Raw genomic sequence first — 24349 nt, forward strand, 5'->3', positions numbered from 1 at the left:
AACAATCTAACCGAGGTCTCAATTAAAAAAATAATACCACCTACGAGAGGATTATTTGAAAGAAAAGGAAGACGACGTGAGAAAATAGGGGGGAAAGGGATTGTTAGTAATGAGGATTTTTTTAATGAGTGATAATGGTAACCCTGCCTGCTCTATCGGTATACACTGGCGGGGCACTAGTGAGGGATGATAGGTGAGGATGAAAGCAGGTCAGCTAATTATTAATTAATTAATAATTAAGTAAATAATTCATATACTAAGCTACCTTGGTAGCTAGCTTGGTAGTACATAGTAGGACAATATCCATAATATGGGGAGACCTGTGCTCGGTAATAGAACCTTAATGTGTCGTTATAGTACCTTTGGCAGTACGATGTCTATAGGCGACGGTTACCACTTTCCATCAGGTGGGCCGTCAGCTTGTTTGCCATTCTAAGTTGTATAAAAAAAAAGGAAACTTTTCCTCAGTAGATTTCCACAAAGCAGCTAAGTCGTTTGAATATATCGTTTATTTACATTCCTGAGGTCGTATCTATGTTTTTTTTTACAAGTTTATTTAAATTAAGATTATTTCTCTTCTGTTCTATTCTACACTCATAATATATATCTAAAGTCGTTTGCTTGGGCACCTCTGTCCCATTCGTGTTTCTACCGTGAAGCAGTAGTGTTTACATGGCTGTGTTTCGGCTCGAAGGGTGCGATATGGCTGTGAATTTATAGGGCACAGAGGAATAACACCTGAGTCCTCAGGAATGGCAACGCATGGGGGGTATCATGGGCGAAACAGTACACTCTGTTATGTCCATGGTGCTGCTTATGTCTATAAACGACAGTTACCACTTTCCATCAGTTGGGCCGTCAGTTTGTTTGCCATTCCAAGTTGCATAAAAAAAAATGCCTACTGTTACTAAAAACTACCAAAATAATATCAAATGACCGTTTGTCCAATAGAAAAAACACTTTATTGCATTCGAAGGCACGCAACTCGACAAACCAAGCCTTTAGAAATGATCACAATACTTTTTTTTTTAATAACACAGCCTACCTGTCGCACAATGGAAGTGAGCATTCGATTTATAAAAAAAAAAAAAAAAAAACGATATATATTAATTGATTATTTTCCTACAATCCACAATGTATCACAATATAATGTGAGGTTATGTTGGCAAAAAGAGCGGTTTTAAGGAATGTGTGAAAAAAAAAACTAAAGTTCGTGACTATGGTCTGTAGAGAGTGCGTAGATAGAGTACTATTCTTAATCTATGAGAAAATACTAAAGAAGAAATTATGCCAGTGGGCGGGTGGACTGTTAGTAGTTAGCTTTTTTTTTTTAATAGATAATAATGGAATGGTAACCCCACCCGCGCTATCGGTATACACTGGCGGGGCACCAGTGAGAGAATGAAGCAGGTCAGTTAGCACATCGTGACGAATTCAACGATAAATCAATCACGATGGTTTCCAGGGGGAACCACGAGGAAGTCGACCTGACAGGGCATATTGTTAGCGAAGGGGCTACTAATCCCTTAATTTTACTAATTTTGTTTTATAAAAAGTAATTAATTTTATTGTATGAAGTCATTTGTTAATTTACATGTGTCATTAATGGCTGAAATAACGTTTTTATCTATGTATTTATCTATTATTATGAAAAAAATACAAATATCTTATGCACGCGTGCTCTTTCCAAGGACAAACGGACGTCGTAAGCGAGCGTAAACACTTTAGAGTTAAAATATCTTGATGTAAATAGGCGCCATCCTTGAACCACGGCTTGAACTCAGCTAGTATTTGGGTGTGGCGTGCGGTCAAACGGACATACATACAGCACTTTGTACAATAATTTAATAATAAGTAACTCTAAATATAATATATATATATATATATATATATATATATATATATATATATATATATATATATATATCCGATCTAGCAGTGTTTTTTTTTGATGGGTGAAAATGGTATGGTAACCCCGCCTGCGCTAACGGGATACGCTGGCGGAGCACCAGTGATGGGTGATAGGTGAGAATGAAAACAGGCCAGTTAGCCCATCATGATGAATTCATCAGGAATTAACCATGATAGTTTCCAGGGAGAACCGCGAGGAAGTCGACTTGGTTGGGTATATTGCTAGCAATGGGATTTTTAGTTTCCATTACTAACAATCCCTTTCCCCCCGTTCTAGCAGTTGGACTCATTCGCTTTATCTTCACAAATGTTATAACCCTAGGTATCTTCCAGGGTCGAGAGAAAGAGATTCTTAGTAAGGGGTCAAATAACCCCATTATTAGCAATATACCTCCACGTAGTTCCCCCTAGAAACCATCGTGTTTAATTCTAGCTGAATTCGTCTGGATGGGCTAACTAACGTGCTTTCATCGGGGATAGAAGGAATTGTTAGTAATGGGGAGTAGTAGCCCCATTGCTAGCCATATACTGTCAGGTCAACCTCCTCGTGGTTCCTCCTGGAAAATATGGTGATTAATTTATTGTTAGATTGATCACGGTGGACTAACTGATCTGCTCATCCTCACCTATCATCCCTCACTGGTACCCCGCCAGTGTATACCGATAGCGCAGGCGGGGTTACCATTTTTTTTTTATATACAACTTAGAATGGCAAACAAGCTGACGGCCCACCTGATGGAAAGTGGTAACCGTCGCCTATAGACATGAGCAGTACCATGGACATAACAGAGTATACTGTTTCGCTCATGATACTCCCCCATGCATTGCCATTCCTGAGGACTCAGGAATGAATACCATACCATTATCACACATTTTTTTTTATGGATATGATAATGGAATGGTAACCTCACCCGCGCTATCGGTATACACCGGCGGGGCACCAGTGAGGGATGATAGGTGAAGATGAAGCAGGCCAGTTAGCCCATCGTGACGAATTCAACAAGAATTGTTCACGACGGTTTCCAGGGGGAACCACGTGGAGGTCGACCTGATAGGGCTTATTGCTAGCAACGGGGCTGTCAAACTCCATTGCTAACAACCCCTTTCCCCCCATTATCACCCATTAAGAAAAAGACGTCCAGAGTCTAAGAATGGTGTCAGAAGGTGGGCAAAATATATTTATATTTTATACGTAAATGACTTCTTCTCAACCATCTAAATAGGCGCCCTTCATCTACCAATAAAATTAATGTATTCATATAAATAAATAAATGTATAATTCGATTTCCCAGTTACTTACGATAACAGTAAAAGAATGAGACAGAAAAGTATGCTGTCCTCGTCGCACGTTACGTAATTCGCTCTTGGTCTTGAAAATGCATACCGTGTAATCGGCGGACGGTTATTATGGAATCACTCGTAATATATTCGCAGTATAACGAACTATTTTTTTTTTGCTGGGTGAAAATGGTATGGTAAACCCCGCCTGCGCTAACGGGATACGCTGGCGGAGCACCAGTGAAGGGTGATAGGTGAGAATGAAAACAGGCCAGTTAGCCCATCATGATGAATTCATCAGGAATTAACCATGATAGTTTCCAGGGGGAATTACGAGGAGGTCGACCTGGTTGGAGATATTGCTAGCAATTGGATTCTCAGTCTCCATTACTAACAATCCCTTTCCCCCTAAATTATTATATTACTTATACCAATGGTTTTTATACAAAGTGATGTGAGCTTGTGCTATAAAACAATCAAATTACTATGATGACAGCTTGCTCAAATAATAATCCTTAACTTTTGTTTATTTATTTATAAAAGACACACAAACAATATGCTCACAACAATTAAGCAGACAATATACAATGTTATAAGTAAGTACAAGTGAAAAACTACTATTCAAAAATGCTTAAATCTAAGTTTACTTGAACGAAAACATCTCACTCCTCACTACCAAGCTTAAGGCCATATGAACACATCAATTACAGGTGTATACAGCTCTCACAGATTATTTTAAAACTTGGCAGACATTGTATTGGCAGACATTTCATATTATAGGGCATCTTAGTTAGAAAACTAGGTTTTTTTTTTAATGGGTGATAATGGTATGGTAACCCCGTCTGCGCTATCGGTAAACACTGGCGGGGCACCAGTGAGGGATGACAGATGAAGATGAAAGTAGGTCAGTTAGCCCATCCTGAGGAATTAAACTAGAATTAGTCATGATGGTTTCCAGGGGGAACCACGTGGAGGTCGACCTGAAAGGGTATGTTGCTAGTAATAGGGCTATTTGACCCCATTACTAACAATCTCTTTCCCCCCAGAAGACTAGTGTAGTGATCATATGGTAGGTACTTAACTTACCTATTATCTTTATTTATTACAAATGACATAAAAATGTCATTCACCAGCGAAAATAAATTTCGAATCGATCTTTTGAGCTATTTGTTTCTCTACATTTCTTAGTAAATTCAGTTATGGCCATGTAACAGCCGTGACGTATTTCGAACGTCAGTTGTAAAAGATGAATTGGAAATGGTCGTTTAGGAAAAAAAACTGCGCATCTCAAGTCAGGGGATGAAACAAAAAATAGGAACGACGGTTTCATGTAACATGTTACCGAATACTTTGAGTGTTAAAAAGAAACGAAAAGTTAAATATAAACAATATAATACATACATATCTGTCACGCCTGTCTCCCATTAGGGTAGGCAGAAACAATGGAACGCCAAATGCTTCGATTCAAACAAACCTCTTTCGCTTCTTCCACATTCATCAATCTTGTCATACACGCTCGTCGGTTACGGGTACTTTTAATTTGGCCCTTCTTCAGCACGTCGCCTATTTGGTCGACATACGTCCGTCTAGGGCGGCCTCTACCGACATCTCCATTCATTCTTGCTCGATAAATCTCTTTCGTAATTCTTCTTTCATCCATCCTCTCCAAATGACCAAACCAACGCAACATTCCTTTTTCGATTTTGGTCACTACATCGACTTTCAGTCCACACTTCTCTCTAATCACACTGTTTCTTACTCTATCTTTTAAAGTAATACCACACATACTTCTCAAAGCTCTCATCTGTACAGCATTTATCTTACTTTCATGCTTCTTCTACATTGGATGTCCTCTCTATTAATCTGTCCGATTGTGGAGTAAGGGCATACGGGTACGCAACCCCGGCCTCCATAGCTACTACAGTTACAAAACCTATGTCCTCTCCGTAGCTGTAGTATCCCCCATTTTTCCTATAGTTCCTTTCCACTTATCACCTCCTTTCCTTATAACCTATTCCTCTCCCAATGTAACCTATTTCCTTTCCCTATCCGATGTTAAGAAGAGCAGTTCTTTTTCAAAATGATAAGAGAAATTAAAACGCAACTACCCCAGGAGGGTACCGGCACTGCCGGAGAATCCGTCCCTGAGTGCAACTCAGGCAGTCCCATCGTATCTGGGGGGACAAATTTCTCATCGACGGCGATGCGTTATGCCACGGGTCACGTCATGTCTCCCCTGTTTCCCCAAATGGCAAAAAGAGGGCAAAGGAATGCCAAATTGCAACGATGAATGTTTGTGGAGGTATGGATAGTAAAATAGACGAAGTATGTGAGATGATGAGTGAAAGAAGAATTGATGTATTAGGAGTAAGTGAAACAAAAAAGAAAGGCTGCTCTATTACTACTTATGACCGATATACTGGGTACTGGTCCGGAGTTAATGACTCTGAAAGAAGCAGCCAAGGAGTGGGAGTTATTTTGTCAGAGAGAATGAATGCATCTGTTAAAGAATTTGAATTTGTAAGTCCTAGACTCCTCTGGATACGATTGAAAGTTGGTTTGACCCGTATTTTTCTCCTTTGCGCTTATGCCCCGGATATGTCCAAGCCACCAAAGGTCAGAGAGGATTTCTGGGATAGTGTAAGGGAGATTATGACTAAATGTAAGGAGAATTAAAGAATTATTTTGATAGGTGATTTTAATGGCTGGGTGGGAATCCGTCGCGATGGATATGAAAGGAATTTAGGAATGTTTGGAGATAAAAGAGTGAATGAAAATGGTGAAAGTTTATTAGAAGTATGCCTGGAGAGAAATCTGGTGGTGACTAATACTTTGTTTAGTCACAAACTGATTCATATGTATACATGGCAAAGGCAAACTGAGAGAAGTATGATTGATTTTGTAATTGTGGATGAACGATTGAGAGCGAAAGTGAAGGATACAAGAGTCTATCGTGGTACGAATGTCGGAACTGATCACTTTTTGGTGATATCGAGAATAGGTGGCTTATTCAATAAATGGCGACATCGTCCACGTGTTCGTATGTCAGAAATAGAAAGAGTAAGAGTAGAGAGACTGACAGAAGAACAGGTTCGAAATCAATATCAAGAAAGATTGAATGAAAGATTTAGAGAGCTACTGAAGAAAGATAACTATGAGATAGAAGAATTTTGGAAGGATTTTAAATGCGGAATCTTTGATATAGCTACTCAAGTTTGTGGTGTAAGTAAGAGGAAGGATGTTAAGATAAGAATGAATGTATGGTGGGATGGCGAAGTGAAAGAAATGGTGGCTCTAAAGAAAAAGGCATGGATGGATTTGTTAGCTACCAGAGCTAATAAGAGAATGCAAGGTAATGTAAGTGACATTGAAAAAATTGCAAAAGAGAAGTATGATGTAATGAAAAAGAAAGTTAAAGAATTAGTAAGCAAAAAGAAAGAGGAATGTAAGGATGAGTATGAAAGGAAATTCTCTAGAAATTTTCGAGCTAATCAAAAGCTTTTCTGGCATTTAGTTCGAACAGCTAGAGGTAAAAAGAGAGATCCGAAAATGGGCGTGATAAGGGATATGGATGGTAATGTTATCACGGAACAAAAGGAAGTCTTAGATCATTGGAAGAGATATTTTGAAAGTTTATTTGAACGTGGAAGTGAAAGAAAGAATGTTGAAAATGAAATAATGGACGAAGAAGTTGACAGTGAAAGTGATATAAGTATGGATGAAGTAATGAATGCAATGAAGATTATGAAATTTGGTAAAGCAGCGGGATTTGATAGAATATCTGCCGAAATGCTTAAAGAAGGTGGAGAAATCATTGTAAACCTGCTGTGTCTGCTGTTCAATAAATGTTGGCGGTCCGGTTGTGTTCCAGGTGACTGGAGCAAAGCTGTTATTGTGCCACTATATAAAGGCAGCGGGTCACAGCAGGAGTGCAAAAATTTCCGCGGAATAAGCCTTCTTAGTGTTGTAGGCAAATTGTATGCTAGGATTTTGATTAAAAGAGTGATGAATGAGACGGAAAGTAAAATTTGGGATGTGCAAGCAGGGTTTCGAAAGGGTATGGGATGTACGGATCAAGTCTTTTCCTTAAGGTGCATAACAGAGAAAACCTTAGCTCAACATCAGAAGGTTTTCTGCGCCTTCATTGACCTTGAAAAGGCTTATGATAGAGTGGAGAGGAATGAACTGTGGTCAACACTGGCAATGTATGGGGTGAGCAGCCATTTGATACGGGCATTCAAATCTTTATATAAGGATTCAAATGCCTGTGTCAGAATAAATGGAGTCTATACAGACTGGTTTGGCATTGAACGCGGTGTTAGACAGGGCTGTGTAGCGTCTCCTTGGCTGTTCAACCTATTTATGGACAGTTGCTTGACCGATTTGAAAGGATCTAATTGTGGATTCAGGATGAATGAGTCTCTGTTTAAGACTCTTTTATACGCCGACGACCAAGTACTTTTTGCATCGTCGGAGTATGAATTACAACAAATGGTGACTATAATGAATGAAGCGTATGCAAGAAAAGGTATGAAAATAAATGCGAAGAAGACGAAGGTAATGGTTTTTGAGAGGAATGAAAGTTTAACGGCATGCCAGATTATGATAGGAGATGAAAAAGTGGAGCAAGTGAGTGAGTTTCTATATTTAGGTTCTTTGTTTACGAGGGATGGCAAGTGTGACAGAGATATTGAGAGGAGAGTAAAAGCGGGAAACAGTGTTAACGGTGCACTGCTCTCGATTATGTCAAGTAAAAATGTATCGAGCAAAGCTCGCCTTGCTATAATTCAAGGAGTACTGACACCAACACTCATGTATGGAAGCGAAACAATATAATATTATGTATAATGTAATAAAATGTATAAATAAATAATAAATTGCAAAAGAACCAAAGTAACTGACACAGCCCAAAGGATAAGCAAGCTGAAGTGGCAATGGGCTGGTCACAGAGCTCGAAAAACCGAAAACCAATGCATTGCAAGGGGTCAGTGGATGCAGGTGGCTCAGGATCGTTCTTTATGATAGCCTATGGGGGATGCCTATGTCCAGCAATGGACGAATAATGGCTGAAATGATGTTGATTATATATAATATAATGTAATTAGGACATAAGCACCAAGACCGATATAAAAAGTTTAGTTTTACGATACTCAGAAGAGCAATCAAGCTGACGGGCCCACCTGATGGGAAGTGGTAACTGTCGCCTATAGACATGAGTAGCACCGGGGGCATCATAAATTGCGCTGTGGCATCCGCAATACACCTCAAGCCTAAACATTCGTCCTTGTTTGTTTATCGTCGTCTTTTCTCCGTGCTATGCCTCCATAAGCTATAATTTTACTGCATTTTCCACCGTTCAAATCGAAACACAGCCATGCAAACACAAACCCGAGTCGGAGGAAGGGGAAAAGGATTATTAGTCATGAGATCTAATAGCCCCATTGCTAGCAATATAGCCTATCAGGTTGATCTCCACGCTGTTCCTCCAGGAAACCATCGTGGTTAATTCTTGTGAAATTCGTCACGATGAGCTAACTGACCTGAGGGCCTACCATGAAGTATTTTCCGAAATTTCGGGGACGAACGAAACAGAAATTTGATGTTAAAATTACATAATACATGCTGTTTACAATTATTAAAAATATTAAAATATCGTTCCTTTGGACTATTAGAAAAGGATTTATGATGAACGAAACGTTAAGCTCCATTTACTGGGTCGATTTTAATACGAACAAAAACACGAAATTAAGCCCGAAATTTCGGAATTTCATTTCATGGTAGACCACCTGCTTTCATCCACACCTATCATCTATAACTGATGCCCCGCCAGCATATACCGATAGCGCAGGCGGGGTACCCCGGGTATCCATGCAAATGACTTTTGTGCAGTCTTTGACCTGGTAAAAAGTAGTTATTAACGAATTTATAGTTATAATACTAGATGCGTAAATACGTATTTAGAAATTTATCAAACTAAATAAAGGAAAAGAACAAGAGCCCAAAATCGCTCTCTTACTTTGTCTCACGAATGAAACAACGAAAATATATCTAATTATCTATACATACATTCGTATACCACTTGTTTGGACATCTGATTTGGGCATTCCAGATTAGATTGCGACAACATAACAATGATAAGTTTCATGCCATAAAATCACACACCACAAAAATACAAAATGTCCTAGCATACAGTCGTGCATTCGTGTTTTGAATATCACTCTTAGTAAACATCGACCGCTTTAATTTAACAAGTACAACCCATTTTATGACCATAACCAAGTTGAATACCAACAAGGTATAAACTTTTTATTACCATCGACCTATGGGTGGCCTATTATCTGTCTATAATCTTTTTCCGCCTGATGGACCGAATTTAATGGGGGAACGCAATTAGTGTGGATTAGACAAAGCTCACCCCATGGGATGGTAAAATGGAGTTAATTTGCTAGTTTATCTTTACCTATCCCTTTTAGTAAACAATGGCATATCTGTTTGCTGAAATAACCGGCATGAATAAATAATAGGATAAAGTTTTTGTGTTAAATTATTATTAGTAGCTACATATAGTTGCGTTGAATTAAAATGAAAAGGTATTCTAGGATATATATATCGTCATAGTCGTAGAATACTGACGGATCTAACAAATATTACATATAAAGATTCGTCAGTATTCTACTACTATGACGATATATATATAATCCATCTATATACCAAATTTCATTCAAACCTATCCAGTCGATTATGGATGATTGAATAACAACGATTCGAATTTTCACATTTTTTTTCATATTTACTTCTCATTTATAGGTATATACTAGGTTATAGTATTGCACATCTTATAAGTCGACTTCAGAAAGAAAGAGGTTCTAAATTCAATTCATCATGATGGTCTAACTGGCCTGTTTTCATTCTCATCTATCACCCTTCACTGGTGCTCCGCCAGCGTATCCCGTTAGCGCAGGAGTGGTTACCATACCATTTTCACCCATCAAAAAAAATTGGTGTGATTTGCATTGTAAATATTTATTTTGAGTTATTTATGAAAATACATACCTAATACATGATTATAACATTGTTCCGATCGTGATTTTGTCGAGTGACACAGTAATACTGTACAAACACATTAATGCAAACAACTTCATATCGCATAGCAACCAACCAGTTTGATTCAAAATGGCCGGTACGATTGCGCGCCAAAATCAGCTGTTACTTCAAAACACGTGAGAAAATGTATGACAAAACTCTTATAAGCGGAGTTTAGATGACAAAAAGTTATTGTTGCCCCCAAAAACATGTTATTTAAGAAGTAATTTCAACAAAAGCTATACAAAAGGCGTATTTATTGTCCGTGCAAGGTCCGAGTTTTGGCGGGAATCAGCTGAGAGGCGAGACGTCAGACTGGCGCGCCTTTATTATGAAACAGATGGGGCTTTTGTATCGAAACTAGTTTATGATAAATATTGTTATTTATGTCGTATTGCCATACTTAAGTATATGTTCTTTGCCTAAAATAGATTGACCTACTTTGCTTTTGAAGAGTGTAGATTCCACAAACTATTTAATTGATATCAACATTTGTTTATTTTATTAGATATACATAAATAATTGGACTTGATTATATAGGTGCTTATTTTTAGACATTATTAGGCCATTATATAGGTTCCAATGTCTTTTAGTAAGACTTCAGAGCTGTAAAATAGACAGAAAACGATAGGCTTGCGACATATCTCTTGTTAATTTCAGCCGGCACCTATCGTGGTACGGGGGGCCATCAAAATGGCCGATCAGCTGAGTTGAACTTTTTTCGATGCTTTTTTTCGCCTCATTATACCCAAACAGGTCCATGGTGCTTTGCCGACGCCGCATACCTTTATTTTGGGTCCCTTCTGAGAATGCTGGAGGCTGAACACAAGCTTGATGTTTTTTCAACGACCTCTGGACTAACAGGTAGGTCTCAATAAATAGTTCCGGACGATAGCTGTGTACAATTTAATACTTTGCCTATTTTTTTTTTTTAATATACAGCTGTATAAGGCAGGTACTTGTGTCCTTTTATAAAATTGATACTAATCTTTCACTTGTCGAACCGTCACAATGTCTATCTGTAACGGTTTTAGGCTCCCATATATTATCTTGCTCCCTTTTATGGAAAATAAATGAAGATTTGTATAAAAATAATTTTCTATTATCAATAGATCGTCTGTAGGAAATTAAATACAGTGGTACCTCGATATATGAGTGGCCTAATATACAAGTGTATTGAGACACGAGCCGCCGAGCGAGCGATATTTTGCTTCGAGATGAGAGCAAGGTTTGAGATGCGAGGAATCGCACGCTACACCGCTGCACACGACCCCCCCCCAACATGCGGAGTGGATGTTGGTGTCTAACAGTTGCTCCCACCTCAGGCTAACACTTAACAAAAACAACTGACGTGGTTTTTCAGGAGTACGGATTAATGGCATTTCAATTTATTTCAATGGGGAAAATTGCGAAAACTGGAGAAAATGCGAGCAATTTGACATACGAGCGAGGTTATGGAACGAACTAAACTCCTATGTCGAGGTACCACTGTACTTATATTATTATTAAATAGCTTACAATAATTAATAGTACCTTATACACATAAGGATATAATTAATAAAATATTTGTACTCTTTCACAAATAGATTTTTTTATACCACTGAGGTGGCAAACAAGCATATAATGCTAAGCGGTTACCGTAGCCTATGAACGCCTGCAATACCAGAGGTATTACGCGCGCGTTGCCGACCCTGAAGAAACCTCTTTACCCCCCTTTTGAAGACCCCGTGCTGTAGTCTCTTGGAAAAACCTTGTCTAGTAAATATCTAACCGATTTCGCCATTTACAGTTCAAATTAATATAAACATATTTAAATGTTAATTTTACTTTAATTTCACTCCGAGCAATCAAATGTAGTATGTACCTTATTTTTTTAATTTCATTAAAATCTCTTCAAGCAGATTTCCACCATATACCACGCCAGTATATACCGATAGCGCGGGCGAGGTAACCAGTTACCAGAGGGAGACTTTGTATAAAAGTCGATTGCTTGGGTACCTCTGTCCCATTCGTGTTTCTACCGTGAAGCAGTTGTGTTTGCATGGCTGTGTTTCGGTTTGAAGGGTGGGATATGGCGTGAATTTACTGGGTACAGAGGAACAACACCTGAGTCCTCAGGAATGGCAACGCATAGCATTGAAGCGAAAAGCAATCATATATAGTCAAATTATGTCAAATATGTTTGGTTTCTGGGCAAAGACTCATAAATAAAAAAAAAAAGGTTGTGGTAAAGTGACAATTACCTATAACGAGCGATGCAATGGTAACCGCCCTATTTCGTTTAGAAAAGATACATAGTCAAGTAATAAATTTTTTTTTCAATTGATAATATACCTATTTTTTTTTTATGAGTGAAAATGGTACGGTACCCCCGCCTGCGCTAACGGGATACGCTGGCGGAGCACCAGTGAAGGGTGATAGATGAGAATGAAAACAGGCCAGTTAGCCCATCATGATGAATTCATCAGGAATTAACCATGATAGTTTCCAGGGAGAACCGCGAGGAGGGCGACCTAGTTGGGTATATTGCTAGCAATGGGCTTCTCAGTCTCCATTACTAACAATCCCTTCCCCCCCCCCCCCCTCTTAAGATACCTATTAGTTATAGGAAAAACTATAAAAATTAAATATTATAGCATTCGTTCAACAAAAAATACGTTATTTAGACATAGACATATATATTTACAAAGTAATCAAACAATCCCGACATACAAGTTGTACCTTCCCGCCATATGACTGGTATTACGTCACACGACAGGCCACATTTGTAAATAAACTGAAATGTACTTTAATACTAAATACAATAAAGATTAAAATGGCTTGTGAATCGATCTTACCATAAACTATTTCGTCCGCTTTTTCATGAGGTCACTGTCGGTCAAAAAGGAACAGGTATTCAGACTGTATCAAATGGAATATCAACTTTAATTCTAGCAACATAGAGACGAAATTAATTTAATAAAAATTAAGTTCTCACGATCGACATTATTAAAACATAACCAAAACAAGTTTGCTTTTTATAATCGCTCTAACTGCGTTCGTAATAGAGAATAAATTGGAATATTTTATTTCCATATCATGATATTCCCTCCTTCGCGCGCTTTTAAAGGTCGCACGTGGTAAGGACATTATGATGTTTTATTAAATTATTACTTGAATTTAATTCTAGTGTATTTTTCTTTTTCGGTCTTAGTTTTTCTTTTATTATTTTTTTTTTATTTCTTCATCACACCTATCTATTTAAAAGTAAAAATATTCGTCTATTAAAGTGATTTAAAATTGAATCCAATTGTTTTAATTCGTTTGTGAAATAACATTTTGGCTTTGAATCAATCAAATCATTTATCCAAGAGACCAATGCCCAGTAGTGGGATATTAATAATGGTGAGGGCTAAGAAGAAGAAAAAAGAAAAGGCAAAGAATGAGTGCGAATAGAGACGAATGGAGGATAAAAACATATTACGCCGAACCCAAATAATAAATGAGGTAAAGGTCTTAGTGGATAAAAATGGAATGTTTTTTTTTATACAACTTAGAATGGCAAGCAAGCTGACGGCAGTACCATGGACATAACAGAGTATACTGTTTCGCCCATGATACCCCCCATGCGTTGGCATTCCTGAGGACTCAGGTGTTATTCCTCTGTACCCTGTAAATTCACACCCTTCCAACCGAAACACAGCCATGCAAACACAACTGCTTCACGGTTGAAACACGAATGGGACAGAGGTACCCAAGCAATCGACTTTTGTGCAAAGTCTCGCTCTGGTAACTGGTTACCCCGCCCGTGCTATCGGTATATACTGGCGTGGCACTAGTGAGAAATGATAGGTGATGATTGAAACTAGGTTAGTTAGCCCTCATCATCATCATAATCCTACTCATACCCCAGGGGCGAGAGGACTTGTTAGTGATGGGGACGTTAATCCCCATTGCTAGTAATATACCCTGTCGAATCGATTTCTACGTGGCTTCCCATGGAAACCATCGTGCTGAATTTCAGGTGTATCAATCACAATGGTCTAACTGACCTGCCTATTCATTCTCGCCTATCATTCTTTACTGATGGCCCGCCAACATATACCGTTTTTTTTTATGAGTGATAATGAAATGGTGACCCCACCCGCGCTATCGGTATACACCGGCGGGGCACCAGTGAAAGATGATAGGTGAGGATGAAGCAGGTCAGTTAGCCCATCGTGACGAATTCAACAAGAATTGTTCACGATGGTTTCCAGGGGGAACCACGTAGAGGTCGACCTGATAGGGCATATTGCTAGCAATGGGGCTGTCAAACTCCATTGCTGACAACCCCTTTCCCCCCAACATATACCGTTAGTTCAAGCCAGGTTACCATTCCATTATCATTCATTAACAAAAAACCCTACAGCTCCCCTGATGTTGCTGTCGCCTATTGGTGACGGTAATCACTTACCATCAAGTAAACCGCAGCTCGTTTACCTCGTACGTTATTAAAAAAAAACAATGCACCTGGCAACACTGATTCATTGCTCCCTTCTATCCTTGAACACGGCAAATAGTTACAAGTATGTATGTGAGTTGTTTGCGCACTGCAAGCACAAAGCTTGCAAGCACGGTCTTAACAGGAATCCGCGGGTATGCGAACGTGAAATGATAATGGATGTTTGACCAACTATTTAACAGGCTACGTACTTTGTAAGCACAAATTGTAAAGCTACTTACAAATTACAATTTATATCAGATATTGAAAATAAGGATAAGCAAGCTAAAGTGGCAATGGGCTGGTCACATAGCTCGAAGAACTGACAACCGACAGGGTAGAAATGTTCTTGAGTGGCGAGCCCGTACGAGCAAACGCAGTAGAGGACGGTGTCCCACTAGATGGAGTGACGACCTTAAATGCATTGTTTGAAGTCAGTGGACAGTGGCTCAGAACCGTTCTTTATGGCAGTATATGCGGTTTTTTGATGGGTGAAAATGGTATGGTAACCCCGCCTGCGCTAACGGTATACGCTGGCGAAGCACCAGTGAAGGGTGATAGATGAGAATGAAAACAGGCCAGTTAGTCTATCATGATGAATTCATCAGCATTAACCATGATAGTTTCCAGGGAAACCGCGAGGAGGTCAACCTGGTTGGGTATATTGCTAGCAATGGGATTCTCAGTCTCCATTACTAACAATCCCTTTCCCCCCTACCCCACTGATGGGTTATATTGCTTGCTTGTAAGGCTCCATTACTAACAATCCGTGTGCCTCCTATCAAGGTTGATCCATAATTGGCAATAAATCCGCATAATGTACCAATCCACAAAAAGAAACAGACGTATCGAGAATCCCCTCGTCATGTGAAAGTAAAAAGTACATATTTTTAAGTATGCAATGTGAAATAGTCCTTGTATTTTCTGTGTTTACACGAAAGCGACGCTAAAATACGTTGTCTATGGGAACCATAGACTAATGGCCTTACTTGAAACAGGATACGGATGTTAAAGTTTATACAATATACATAAACAGTACTCAAACAAGCAACACTTTATTAGAAAATTAATAAATACATTGAATAGACAGGATTTACTTACTCATACATTGTTAACAAATCAAAAATTTACTAATGTCAAAGAAAATGGCAGTATTTTTGTAATGGATGATAATGGAATGGTAACTGGTTTTGCGGTCATCTGGAGGAAAAAGCTAAGATAGTTTCCAAAAACTTGGGGGTGCTCAATAGGATGAGACGGTATTTCACGCTGGAACACCGCCTACAACTGTATAAAGCTCAAGTGAGGCCACACATGGAATACTGTTCTCACCTGTGGGCAGGAGCGCCACAGTACCAACTCCTTCCGTTAGACCGCATTCAAAGTCGGGCAGCTCGAATTGTTGACGATCGGCGTCTTACTGTCCGGCTCGATCCACTAAAACTGCGTAGAGATGTTGCATCTTTATGCATCTTCTACCGAATTTATCCTGGGGAGTGCTCTGAAGAATTGTTCGGATTGATACCTGCTGCTGATTGTCACCATCGTACAACCCGATATAAACTAAAATTTTATTCTAACCATCTGGACGAGTGGCGGTCCTCCACCGTGCGTTTTTCAAGACACTTTCTCCCACGCACAACCGCGCTTTGGAATCAACATCCAGCAGCAGTATTTCCGAACCGATACGACAACATAACCTTCAAGAAAAGAGCATATTCCTTTTTAAAAGGCCGGCAGCACCTGCAATGCCGTAGGTGTTGTGGGTGACCATGGGCGGCGGTAGTCACTTACCATCAGGTGAGCCGCATGCTCGTTTGCCCCCTGTGTTGTAAAAAAAAAAACTCCGTCTGCGCTAACGGTATACTCTGGCGGGGCATCAGTGAAGGATGATAGGTGAGGATGAAAAGGCAGGTCAATTAGTCCATCAATTATTAATTGACATAGAATTTAAAACGATGGTTTCCAAGAGAGAAGGTCCACCTGGCAAGGTGTATTGCTAGCAATGGAGTCATGAATTCCCATTATTAACAATCCCTTCTTCACCCCCTCTACAATTTTAGGTTACAATTATGGTAGTGATTAACTAGGTAGCGACTACAGGTAACAACTCGAGGAAATGCGAGGGGAAGGGATTGTTAGTAATGCAGATTACCAGCCCCTTTGCTAACAATATGCCCTATCAGGTCAACCTCCAGGCGGTCCCCCCCCCCTGGATATAATCGTGCTGAATTCACCTGGAATTTATTTATATTTATTTATATAGCTTTTTTTTTCAACTTTTTAATTATTTTGAATTCGTAACTGTGTGTTCCGATTTATTTATATTGTTTCTTTTGTTTTCGCGCCATTTAATATATTTTTTCGTGTTCATTATCAAATCACAATATGGAATAGGGTGTTAAAGAAAATAGGATTGCAGTGATCGCCTTATACAAAGTGGGTATGGAGCTTTTTTTTTTATACAACTTAGAATGACAAACAAACTGACGGCCCACCTGATGGAAAGTGGTAACCGTCACCTATAGACATGAGCAGTACCGTGGACATAACAGAGTATACTGTTTCGCCCATGATACCCCCCCATGCGTTGCCATTCCTGCGGACTCAGGTGTTATTCCTGAGTACCCTGTAAATTCACGCCATATCGGTCGGCTGTCGGTCATATTCGAGACACTTCAAAAGCTTGTTATCAGCCGTATGTTCGTATATCGTACTATCAACAGATAGATAGATAGATACTCTTTATTGCTTCCTCAAATACAACAAACTTTTCCTCTATCGAAGGCCAGAAAAGATCGTGGCGGCCGCGTGCTGTTAGAACTACAAAGCCTGTTAAAGTCTGAATTTCGGTTTGAAGGGTGGGTTATGGCGTGAAATTACAGGGTACAGAGGAAGAACATCTGAGTCCTCTGGAATGGCAACGCATGGGGGGTATCATGGGCGAACTAGTTTACTCTGTTATGTCCATGGTACTGCACATGTCTGTAGGCGACGGTTACCACTTTCGTCAAAATCCCATTAGGAAGCATACAAACAGACTTAACATATTCGAAAATACAAATATCCGACCGATATGAGCGATATCGAAATGTGTGATGATTTTTCCGTTATCAATGTAGAGGAACCCATTATATAGATATTGCATCGGTATCCATATAATCCAATTCCCAAACAGGGTTTTTTTTTGATGGGTGAAAATGGTATGGTAGCCCCGCCTGCGCTAACGGGATACGCTGGCGGAGCACCAGTGAAGGGTGATAGATGAGAATGAAAACAGGCCAGTTAGCCCATCATGATGAATTCATCGGGAATAAACCATGATAGTTTCCAGGGGGAACCACGAGGAGGTCGACCTGGTTGGGTATATAGCTAGCAATGAGATTCTCAGTCTCCATCACTAACAATCCCTTACCCCCTCCCAAACAGGGTTGACGTCAGACGTCAGGCAGGCGGCCGGTCGTAAAGCTATAAGCCAAATCTTTTTGCAATATGGATAAAAACATATTACGCCGACCACAAATAATTATTGGCGTAACGGAAGGAAGACTCTATCTTACCCGTGCCTGAGTCTGCATGTAGTAAAATTGTTTTGGTAGTCGAATAATAGAAATTGTAAATAACTGCCTATTCATTCAAATTCACGCAAAATGACGTGTCCATAGTGTTTCTAAGAAATACAATAAGTGTATATTTATCTGATGGCATTATTTGTATAAGCTTGCTATTGTTCGTACATATATTATATATATATATAATACAAGGTGTGACAGACAGACGCATTTGTCAACGTATTTTAATGGATACACGAAACCGTAATCCCTCCTACGCTATCGATATCGATGGTAACATGGTAAATGTGGGGGGAAGGGATTGTTAGCGATGGAGTTTGACAGCCCCATTGGTAGCAATATGCCCTATTAGGTCGACCTCCACGTGGTTCCCCCTGGAAACCATCGTGAACATTTTCTTGTTGAATTCGTCACGATGGGCCAACTGACCTGCTTCATCTTCACCTGTCATCTTTCACTGGTGCCCCGTCAGCGTATCTCGATAGTGCAGGCGAGGGTACCATTCCATTATCATTTATTAAAAAAAACATGGTAAATGTTGGTGAATGGTACATTATGATAATGGAATGGTACCATTGACTGCGCTGTCGGTATACACTGACCAGAGAGATACTTTGTACAAAAGTAGTTTGCTTGGGTATCTCTGTCCCATTCGTGTTTGAACCGTAAAGCAGTTGTGTTTGCATGGCTGTGTTTCGGTTTAAAGTGTGGGATATGGCGTGAATTTACAGGGTACAGAGGAATAACACCTGAGTCCTCAGGAATGGCAACGCATGGGGATATCATGGGCGTAACAGTATACTCTGTTATGTCCACGGTACAGCTCATGTCTATAAGCGACGGTTACCACTTTCCATCAGGTGGGCCGTCAGCTTGTTTGCCATTCTAAGTTGAATAAAGAAAAACACTGACGGGGTACCAGTCACTCATCAAGAGGTGATGGGTGAGGATGAAAAGGCAAGCCAGTTATTCCATCGTGATGATTACACCAGGAGTTCAGCACGGTGGTTTGCAAGGGGAAACGCGTCGAGGTCTACCTGACAATGTATACTGATTATTGATGGGAAGGGATTAACCTTCTCGTTACTAACAATCCTTTACCCCTGAAGAACTGGTGAGGATGAAGGTAACTTATTTGGGATAGCGACGAATTCTCCACAACGGTTTCTAGGAGAGAATCTTTGGAATCAACTTCCAGCATCGATATTTCCGAACCGATACGACATCGTAACCTTCAAGAAAACCTGCAATGCCGTAGGTGTTGTGGGTGACCATGGGCGGCGGTAGTCACTTACCATCAGGTGAGCCGCATGCTCGTTTGCCCGTGTGTTGTCAAACATAAGACCTAGTAAATGTCGACCTGATGGAGTTATAATTTTTTAGAGAAGATGATAATGGAATGGTAACCCCGCCTGTGCTAACGGTATACACCGGCGGGGCACCAGTGAAGGGTGATGGATGAGAATGAAAACAGGGCAGTTAGCCCATCATGATGAATTCATCAGGAATTAACCATGATAGTTTCCAGGGGGAACCGCGAGGAGGTGGACCTGGTTGGGTATATTGCTAGCAATGGGATTCTCAGTCTCCATTACTAACAATCCCTTTCCCCCCAACACTTCCGTATTGTTTAAACAAATTCTAGTAATATCTGTCAAATTGAATTTTTTTTTTCATTAATACATCCATAGGCTCCAATTAGCTGACTCGTTTTTTTCATCAGTATTCTATGTACTCACGCATAAAATGTATCTTGACGTATTATTTAATAAATAAAATGATTATTTACGCATTAAAAAGGTGCAGAAGTTATAAAACAAAATAAATATAGAAGTTATAAAGGAATCACTCATAACTTTTATTTTATTTATTTATTTTTAATTTTATTTTTGTGGTACAACAACAGGTTACAAACAAAACTTTTAACAATAGAATACAAAATCACGCAAAATTTTATGAAAAAGTTGACCCGTTTTTCTCGAAACATTTCTATGGAGACACTCTATCTATATAATTTAAGATTCTAGTCTTATTTATGTACATAATATAGCTTGTACCTATATTCTCAAACATAAAACAGTATTTAAAAATCACCGAGACTTGTCTAAGACTTAGATAAATCTTTTACAACATGTATTGAAAAACAATAAATCTTAATTTGTAAATCAGTAAGAACTCAAATTACCTACTTAGCAATTGTATAAGTATTGTCTATGAAAAAATAAATTTGCCGACTCTTGGCGGGAGAGTTGTCCGGGAGTCGTACTTAACATTCCAGATTTAAAAAGTTAACGCCCGCGCAACGGTACCATAACCGACGCGATGGTTTCGCGCGCTTTTGCATCCACTAAGATGTTTGTTTTACAATCTGTGAAAGCACTATGACCATAACAATAAAGTTGACTATCTCTTGTATGAGTTGTTAATATAATTTATTGATATTTCATACACTTGACAGATAGATAAGCCGGTAAGCATTTTTTTTTCAACGAAGCGCAGCTATTTTTTTCGCACCTAACATCTTATTGATTATTTCAACGATATTCTTGTTTTTTTTTTTATACATATACAGTTAAGTTTTAAATTACCTAAGTAAATTGATGATTATTATTTAAATGCAACAAATCACAAGTTTAAAATAGGCGGGAAAAGGGGCTAATAACCTTTATTTTTAGAGATGCCAGTAATTGTGTTTTGAAAACTACCATTACGTGTTTTATACGTAAAATAGATACATAATGCTAATATAATCTTTGATCCAAGACCAATCCAAATCGTCCTTTGTTTCTTAAGTCTAAGATGAAAGTATCCTTTCAGAAAAATACCATATCGGTTTAAAATTGATGGAGTGATGAGGTAACAAACATTAAAAAGATACAATCGAATTATCAACCTTATTCTTTTCTGAATTAGGTTACAAATAAAAATCTCTACACGTTGTCAGGTACGTCAAAGACGTAAGAAAAGTATGAGATTGGATATTTTTCTTTATTACGCTACGCCACAAAACATTTTAGGGTAGAAATTTAGAATTGCGAATACAAAAGGCGACTAATCCCCTAAGGAAATTTCACCCAATCAACCGGTAGCTGACATAGATGATTTATTTTGAATGATTCTCACTGTATTTGACGGTACAAAATACATTATGTACAAATTTTCGAAATATTCAGACGAACCATCGAAATATCTTTGCCCCCGACCGGCTGTTTAGTTTCAGATAGTGGTAAAATGACATTTGTTATAAATTCCGATATAAAATAGTTCAAGATGGAATAGATAATAATCGTAATTTTTCATGGGATGTGTTAAAAAAAAAGCTCGAGTTCGTTGCTAGTTCCAAATCAATTTGAAAACATTTTTTTTATTGTTTTTTTTTTAAGCAATTAAAATTGCACGTATTGAGGTTACCTTTTTATGTGATTCTAATCAATTTACTAAATTTTCTAAAATTTGATAAATTAATGGCAATTAGTCGATATCTTTCTATAAAAATTAAAACATGATGATAGAATATAATAAATTCACTGCCACTTTCTTCAGAATCTCTTAAGAAGCGGCAAGGGAAACGCAGCACAAAACTATATCAAGTAACCGGGAGCTTACCATGAGTTTCTAAAAACTTGACATGATCTGATGTGACTATAAACTGGCCTGCTCCCTAGACAAGGTACAAACGAATCTATTGCTCCGGTCAATACTCACGTCAGAGAGAAATAGACAGTACACTTGGGTTTCTAATTCTATCTCTTGGACTCGCTAGCGTAAACAATTCTATCGTTATATTAGATTGTATTTTTATATAGAAGGGCTTTTTCTTTATTCGTTTTGGATTTTATTTTATTTATTTAATAAGATTTACCTATAAATTTTACATTTTACTTAATCAATAACACTAAAATACACTTTGCCTAACGTAAAAGTCTTTTACAGGCGAAGATCAAATGCACTATTATTAACAATGACAAATATTCCAACAATAAACTGTTAATAATAAACAATAAATTTTACCAGAGGGAGACTTTGTACAAAAGTCCATTGCTTGGGTACCTCTGTTCCATTCGTGTATCAACCGTGAAGCAGTTGCGTTTGCATGGCTGTGTTTCGGTTTGAAGGGTGGGATGTGGCGTGAATTTACAGGGTACAGAGGAATAACACCTGAGTCCTCAGGAATGGCAACGCATGGGGGGGGGGGGGGTATCATGGGCGAAACAGTACACTCTGTTATGTCCATGGTACTGCTCATGTCTATAGGCGACGGTTACCACTGTTCATCAGGTGGGCCATCAGCTTGTTTACTATTCTAATTTGTATAAAAAAAAAAGTATAAGTATGTAATTTTTGTGTACAATAAAGTATACGATAAATAAATAAATGCCACCGTGCGTTTTTCAAGGCACTTTCTTCCACGTACAACCATTCTTTGGCTATATCCCACCCTTCAGGGTGGGATATAGCGTGAATTTACACGGTACAGAGGAATAACACCTGAGTCCTCAGGAATGGTAACGCATGGGGGTATCATGGGCGAAACAGTATACTCTGTTATGTCCATGGTACTGCTCATGTCTATAGGCGACGGTTACCACTTTCCATCAGGTGGGCCGTCAACTTGTTTGCCATTCTAAGTTATATAAAAAAAAAAATAAACAGTTTAAGAGCTTGTCTAAAAAATTTTCTTATTAAGTATTAAGGTTTTAATGTTTCTGTGACTGATGTCAATCAGATCGCTGTGGACGTTCAGAATCCTACATAGTTTAGGTACAGGCGAGTTGGCTCCTGACATTGTTTTCTTAACGGAAGACATAAAGGTGTTATCTGTTTTCGAGGTTTTCTAGAGGGCTTAAAATTCAATTAGTTCAGTTTAATCCGCAAAATCTGTTTGGTAAGTTGTTTATGAATGGTGACATTGAACTGTAATTTCTAAGTAGGTGTATAATATCCAACATGGCCGTTCTCAGAAGCTTCAAAGCTTCACATTAATACCTATTGTTGGACAATATCTATTTATAGGCCCCGTAGGCGCAGTCACGTACCGTGAGGAAATGTCGTTTTATGGTCACTTCGAATACGCACAAAGATGTTATCGGTATTTCAAAGTTATACGGACGCATTGTTTAGTTTTTCGGATACTATATTTCGTACGCGAACAAGACTACAAGTTATACTATTTGTTATTTCATATGCGAAAGGGAGTGATGGTTGCAAGAAAAATGAAAAAGGTACGTCTAGCGCCTTTCGGTTGTTTAAACTAGAAACCGTTTATTTTTTTCTTTGTACCACGAAGGTGGAAACAAGCTTACAGCCCGTCTGATGGTAAACGATCATTGTAGCCTATGGACGCCTGTAATACTAGGCGTGTAGGGGGAAAGGGATTGTTAGTTATGGAGACTGAGAATCCCATTGCTAGCAATATACCCAACCAGGTCGATCTCCTCGCGGTTCCCCCTGGAAACTGTCATGGTTATTTCCTGATGAATTCATATGATGGGCTAACTGGCCTGTTTTCATTCTCATCTATCATCCATCATTGGTGCTCCGCCAGCGTATCCGGTTAGCGCAGGCGGGGTTACCATACCATTTTCACCTAGCAAAAAACACTAGGCGTGTCACGAGCGTGTTTCCGACCCGGAAAGAACCTTATATATACTAATATATATTATAAAAAGGAAAGATTTTTTACGTTTATGATAGATAAAACCAAGAGCTATTCGATTGATTTTAATTTTTTTTACCTAATAAATGTACATTGTCAGCGAGTAACAAACAGTCAAACCTGTCCTTTTTATAATGTTAGTGTAAATAAAGTGGAGAGACCAATAAAGCGGCTGCAGATTTAAAAATATACGAATATTAGAGCATGTGCTGGATAGTTGTCAGAACTAAGCCAGTCGCTTGCGCAGACTCGAAAAAAAATTATCTCATGCATACAAATATTTGCCCACCGGTATCTAATTCGGAATTGATAGAGTATATATTGAATTTTTCCTGTGTGCAAAGGCTTAAATGTATTTGGATTGTAGTTTTCGTTACTTAATTATTA

General features: G+C 38.7%; 2 protein-coding genes across 2 annotated transcripts; both read left to right on the forward strand.

Moving 5' to 3' along the window:
• The first annotated feature begins 5475 nt into the window (after positions 1-5475).
• LOC128200111 (uncharacterized) lies at positions 5476-5865 on the forward strand. Its single transcript, XM_052892361.1, has one exon. The coding sequence runs from the start codon at positions 5476-5478 to the stop codon at positions 5863-5865; it is 390 nt and encodes a 129-aa protein (XP_052748321.1).
• A 72-nt stretch (positions 5866-5937) lies between these two features.
• Positions 5938-11579, forward strand: LOC128200112 (uncharacterized). Its single transcript, XM_052892362.1, has 2 exons — positions 5938-6546; positions 11385-11579. Exons 1-2 carry the CDS (start codon positions 5938-5940, stop codon positions 11577-11579), a joined length of 804 nt encoding a protein of 267 aa, XP_052748322.1.
• Positions 11580-24349: the final 12770 nt, after the last annotated feature.

This window comes from Galleria mellonella, unplaced genomic scaffold (genome assembly GCF_026898425.1).
Source record: "Galleria mellonella isolate WM207_F2 unplaced genomic scaffold, CSIRO_AGI_GalMel_v1 utg158, whole genome shotgun sequence".
Lineage (NCBI taxonomy): Eukaryota > Metazoa > Arthropoda > Insecta > Lepidoptera > Pyralidae > Galleria > Galleria mellonella.

Bases quoted from the DNA above. Each gene is read 5' to 3' on its own strand.
- LOC128200111 (XM_052892361.1), top strand. From the start codon at position 5,476: ATGAATGTTTGTGGAGGTATGGATAGTAAAATAGACGAAGTATGTGAG.
- LOC128200112 (XM_052892362.1), top strand. From the start codon at position 5,938: ATGTTTGGAGATAAAAGAGTGAATGAAAATGGTGAAAGTTTATTAGAA. The intron at 6,547-11,384 runs GTAAGTGACATT...TATTATCAATAG, and splicing joins ATAAGAGAATGCAAGGTAAT to ATCGTCTGTAGGAAATTAAA.